We start from the raw sequence: 6,157 nt of genomic DNA, 5'->3' as shown, positions 1-6,157 counted from the left end.
ACACACACACACACACACACACACACACACACTGCCGTTTTGCTTTTTATAAGTAGACCGGAAAAAGCTTTTAATTGACATAAGGGGAAGCATGAAGTGCTTCTGGCCACTCCCAATTACAGGCCTCTCTGTCAGCCCCCGTGGCCGCTACTGACCAAATTAGTGCTTAATGACCTAGCTAAATGTAATTAGACCTTAACAGCTTCGAGGTAGGACGGGACATCTAGCCTAGCACTTAATGAGACCAGGTGGAAGCTGGGAGTGGCACAATTGTCATATAAGTAATTTTTTTTTTTTCCCTTAACGAAATCGGGTGCAATTTTGGACAAGATGTAAAATCTTTGGTTGTACTGACTTTGTGCATAAGAATAACGAGTTCATCATGCGCAGTGCTATTAATAAATATTGATAATAAATATTTGAAACTTGAGACTTGGCTGCATGATGGCAAGTAACAAGCAGCAAGTAGCTTTGCCAGACCTTCCTCCACAGCGCTGCGGAGGAGGGTCTGGCTAGTCCACACAGCATCCGGCATGGGAGAGAAACGTGCTCTGGTTTATCAGCATTTCTTTAAACTAATCCCAATAGTCATGGCACCGGGCGGAGCCACAGGGCCTCTGCAAAAAAGCCTCGTGAAGGGACTTGTTTTGGTGGAACATGTGTACGTTCAAAAGTTGTTTTAGTCGTGCAACAGAAAACTCAGATTGGACAGATAGTCTAGCTAGCTGTCTGGATTTACCCTGCAGAGATCTGAGGACCAGGTCACCACATTGCTCATAAATCCAGTTTAAAATGCCAACACAAAGAAAGGGGAAGGTAACGGACATCCGACCAAAAACGGTGACATTTGGCCAAATTTCCGACTGCACGGGAGCAATCCCGGAAGTGGAACATCGTGTAAATAGACTTGATGACGGTCCATAGTTGGAATGTTCCAACTTTTTTGGGCCAAAGTGAACCATGTTTGAAACTGTTGAATGGATTTTGGAACATTTCCTTCATCCAGTTCCTTCCTTGCTGTGACAGTCACTTCTTTCGGATGCTTCTCTATCGTCGTCCATGGACTTTTCTAAAAAAACAAAACAAAAAACTGAATGTAGGTTCGGGTCTTTAGCTTTAGGGTCAGCCCTACATAATATCATGGTTTAACTAAAACATCTGGTCAAGGAATCATTTAAGAAACATTTTTTTCGTACATGTTGTCATGAAATGAGTATTTAAAAAGTACAAGGATCCAATACCAAGCCCCAAATTTGAAAAATGAAGTGTTGATTGGATTGTGTGATTCTGACATGTTTGTTTCTGACCTGTGTTGCAGAAATGTGAGTTCAACATGGATAACTTGAGCAAGCCAGAGCTGCTCACCCTGCTGAGTATCATGGAGGGGGAGCTGGAGGCCCGCGACCTGGTCATAGAGGCCCTGAGGGTGAGTCCAGGCAACACACCAACACCCTCCTGTACTCATTAGCTAATCGTAGCCATTGTCTGGTCAAATCGAACACTCTGTCGGAGCAGACTGCCTTTGTGAGAGACTCGAGATGAGACGATACGTTGTAATTGTGACCCGGAATAGAATCGGTATCACTCGGTTTAATAAGTGATGAATGGTCACGAATGCTGCTAAATGAACGCGATATATCACACAATCTGAGTCGGTGGCTTTTTCCCCAGAAATGTGCAGAACACTTGTGGGATCACGAGGAACGACTCTGCCCCACGGTTTCTTTCTTTGCTTTGTAATTACCCGCTGATAAGCAGCCTCTCTAATTGCGTTTGTTGAATGGGAGCCCGCTGAGCGACTGGTTAGCACTTCCTGCCAGAAAGGCCAGCGTGATCAAATCCTCGTGTCCACCCAGCACCACCTGCTTAACTTATCAATATTAAACAGATGGTTGAAGTCACTGGTTCTGGTTCCTTTGTGATTATTAAAAAAAAACAATTTGGACAATGCTGTTTGAGTAAAGTTATCTACAGTATATTTGCTAGTTGAAACTGAGGTTTAAATGCAAAGTTCTCAGCAATGTCTCACGTGAACATTGCTAAACAAGAGAAGGATGCATGCGGTTTACGTGTTACCTCAGGATTGCATCTATTTCTTTATTTTCTTAGGACAATCCTGGTTTTAGTTTCTAAATGTTTTTAACATTTGGATCCGTCTCCATTGAATTTGAAGAGGGTGATTTGCAGAACTTTGTATGTCCTATACCAGACGGTACTCTAAATACTCAGAACTACAGCAGACACCATTGTTTTGGCACACGTTTCTGCACGATCACAGAATCTTTCCAAAATAAAATCAATTGATCTTAGAGAACTAAGAGAAGCTAAAAGAAAGGGAACTTGGAATGGACAGATATTGGCACTTGAACTTGTTCTTATACCCAAAGACAACATTCCTACTCTTTGATTAGTTTATCTTGCAGAAATACCCATAAGGCACTAGATCATTATCCAATATCCAACTTAATTCACTTATTCCTTGACCTCCAAACCTAATAAACTTCTTTGGTCGGGACACCAATCGGTAATCTTCCAGCAAACCTGTGAGGTAAATCAGAAATTAAAGCAGACGTGTTGTCTGAAGACCTTCCAGTAGTGGAGCATGTCAGGTCAGTGCATGTGGTGTTGGAACCAAACTATAGGAGCTGTCCTGAAGCAGTTTACAGTCTACAGGTGGTTGACCTGCCATAATACTATGGCCTGCTCAGTGTGGTCTGATCTGCACTTTATTTAAACAATATGAAATAAGACATAAACTGCTGTTTCAACTGTTACAACTTTTCAAACCGTGAAGTCCTAAGATAAGTCTGACTGTTTGTCCTTGGTGATTGAAGGTATTGTAGTCTGGCTTTGCCAGATCATCCATGCGCTACGGAGCGGAGGAGGGTCTGGCTACTCCACACAGCATTCTGGGATAGGAGGAAAACGTGCTCTGGTTTATTGCCATTTCTTTAAACTAATCACAGTCATCATGGGTGGCGCTAAGCTCTGCACGGAGCCCCTGTAAAATAGTAATGCCAGAGAAAACTCCGGTTGGACAGATAGTCTAACTTAGCTGAAAACACATGCATCTGGCAAAATGTCCTGCGGCACCGGAGCACACAGAAGTGGAACGTCAAGGATATAGACTGTTATTGTGATGTAATTATATTTCTTGTACTGCCCACGTAAATAGCAGAGCAATGAAGGTTGTGTTTTAAAATGGGCGATGTATTGATTTGCCGTTACTGAACACTGATGCTGCACAGATGACTCTGTGGCGCCCCGGAGAACCCGTCTCACCTCAACAGTTGGAGGTTATTTATGAACAAACGCTTGCCTCTCTCTCTCTCTCTCTCTCTCTCTCTCTCTCTCTCTCAGCTCTTTATTTAGGTCAGAATTGGTGCCTAAGTTTATCCACACTCTACTTTAAGCTCGTCCGTGCAGCCATTTTTAATAAGCTGTTCATGTGCAACTCATTCACAATGCTGGGACTCCAGGGAAGAGAGCTGTTCAGTTTTAAGATTTGATGGTGATTCTCCAGAACAATAAACATATCCTCAATGACCTTTTAGTTGCATAGCAGCTTTCTGTAGCTGGTGTTATTTTGCTGTTGGCAAGCTGTTCCGCTTACAGAAATGACGTTCAGTTTTTTTATGATATTAAGTCTATTGTTTGGCTTTGAAGTCATCGACCTTGCTTGTATTGAACAGCACAACGAGTCTCTACCTCGCTCCACATCGAAGCATCGGCTTTAGTCAGTCATTTGAATCTTTCATACTTTCCTTCAACTGTCTTCTACCCCTTATCTGTCCTGCTTTGTCTGTCATTTTTTTGCTGCCTCCCTTTCTTTAAATTTAAGACTGTGTGCCCCAATGTCACCTCATCTATGTCTCTTTGTGTTTCTGGTATTGGTTGCTTTTTTTGTTCCACCCTCACCGCGACTTCACCCATGTTTTCGGCCGGCATTGAGAATCCCCGCCGGCCACCATCTCCCCTGTGGATGGATATCCTATCCAGGTTTGAATGAAATAAGCCTCCCCTCTGCCGCCCTGACGGCTCTCGTAAAACACAATGAGCCTGTTTGTTCTGTTGCTGATAAGCTCCATGAGAGAGAGAGAGAGGGGGAACGAAGAAGGGAGAGAGACATTTACAAAAAGACTGTTAAGAAAGATATTGAGTGAGAAGTCCAGATCGTCGGTTTGAATTGGAGCAAAGGCGATGGAGAGCGGATGAGATGCATAAGGAGAGAGTGAGAAATAGAGCCCTGATATTGTCTTTGACGAAGCAGGACAGCGTGACAGAGAGGATTAAGCCAACTCCCCCCCCCCCCCCCCCCCCCCCCCCCCATTCACTCGCTTTCCACTTCTCTATCCAAATCCTCACGAACAGACAGAAGAAAAGCATCATCTGGCTACCAGCTGCAGGGCTATCGATATCTCAGTACAAATTAAGCTAACCAGTGTTATTAGTCAGCATTTCCAGAGCACCTTGCAGTGGCAAAGTTCCACAGTGCTGCAGAGGGAAGTGGACCCCCAGTCCTGGCAGTTTTAGTGCAGCTCCTCTGATCTACATCGAAAATACTAGCTACAACCCACCGTGCCACTTTACTGCTCCCACACCAAAAGCTTGGACCAAACTTCCACAGCTTGGCACAACTTTGATTGTTTGTACCATTTGGGTATTATTAAGAGGCTTTGGAGCCGCAGATTAATTAGCGTGTGGCTAAAGCTGGCTGAGCTGCCGTATCAGGTTTCATCCTGGAGAAGAAGAAAAGAGGCTGTTGGCAGATTAGCCAAACGACAGCGATATCACATGATTAGCGTGGCTGGCGGCTACACAACTCGCCCATTCTTCTGTGCCAAGAGCTTTTCAGGGGGCATTTGGAGACTGCGTCTTTACACAATCCTCAGAGTAGGAAGCAAGCGTTTTTTCTTTGTTTTGACAAGTCACAGGTGTAAGGTTTTCCACTATTTTACAGACGGTAGATTGTAGAGTAACTGCTGAGTAGCCAGAACCTGAACAAAGAAATACTTTTACAAAAATGCTGTTGGTGTTGTACAGAGAATAAAAGTAGAAAATATCAAGGAGATTGAAGCCCTTTTTAATGTCCTTGATATTTCAAAGACCCTCTGCCAATCCCACACTGACAAGAAGTAAAAGTTAATGGGAAATGGAAAAAATGTGGCCACCAGTGACAAGGAAGTGGTAGTAATATTATAGGGCTACACAAGATATCGTTTATCATCATCGTGGCTCAATAAACACATCAAAGGCTGCGAGACATCGCGAAAGACGCTCAGATTATTTTGTTTGTTAGTTGAAAGAGAATATCAGTAGTAAACTGCACTTAAAATGTAACTGTTCTTTTTGTAGTGCTGCCTTTTTATATTCAATTCAGTGTTCAGTTTATTATATAAAAAGATTTTGGAAATGATTTTCTTCCATTTGTTTTAAACTCGGCCAGCAATGTCTTGTACTTTAGCAGAATACTCAAAGCGGCAGAAATGCAGAACTGAGTACATTTATATCTGTTGTAATATGTTTATTTATCGCAGGTTATATCGTTAGCGCAATATTCAACAACGTTACCACCTATGCATATTTTTATCATATCCTACAGCCCTAGTTATGAGTAGTAGAAGAGATGAATGCTTATTTCTCCAGTTTGCTCTCCAGAGACGATTGTCCGTTACTTCCACTCTCACCTTCGTCCTCGCTGGGCAGGTAGGTTAGTTTTCTGACCCGCCGTGTTTAGAATGGGTGGAGAGCTTTGAGATTTAACCTTATAGACTGTGTGCAGAACCCCAAAAAATGAGCCAAACACGCTAAAAGATACTTAAAGCTGCATAGCGCTGCAGAGTTTGTTGTTAATTCCCATTTGATTCAATGGTAATATGATTGAAAAGAATGATTAAAGATGGTGCTTAATGCAGGTGTAACAGGCAATTAGTCAAAATATAAATCAATAGAGCCCGACTGATATATCGGCGGGCCGATATTATCGGCCGGCATTAGGCATTTCCCGATCTATTGGTGTCAGCATTTATAATGGCCGATTTTACATTTAGAAACAATTATATTTTTTTAAATATTCATTTATCACAATCATTTATAATGACAAAAGATTCTTTAAAACATGAAACGGACTGTTAACCATGTTATGAGTGTTGGCGTT

At 42.6% G+C, this 6,157-nt stretch overlaps 1 protein-coding gene across 1 annotated transcript in view; it reads left to right on the top strand.

Moving 5' to 3' along the window:
• The window catches only part of cttnbp2 (cortactin binding protein 2), a 96,255-nt gene that overhangs the window by 9,536 nt on the left and 80,562 nt on the right, over nt 1-6,157 (top strand). The window contains exon 2 of the mRNA XM_032522888.1: nt 1,319-1,426. Coding sequence (XP_032378779.1) covers nt 1,319-1,426 — 108 coding nt within the window. The remainder of the gene's footprint in view (nt 1-1,318; nt 1,427-6,157) is intronic.

The sequence above is a fragment of the Etheostoma spectabile genome, chromosome 8 (genome assembly GCF_008692095.1).
Source record: "Etheostoma spectabile isolate EspeVRDwgs_2016 chromosome 8, UIUC_Espe_1.0, whole genome shotgun sequence".
NCBI classification, from domain to species: Eukaryota; Metazoa; Chordata; class Actinopteri; order Perciformes; family Percidae; genus Etheostoma; species Etheostoma spectabile.
This window is presented reverse-complemented; position numbering and strand designations above follow the sequence as displayed.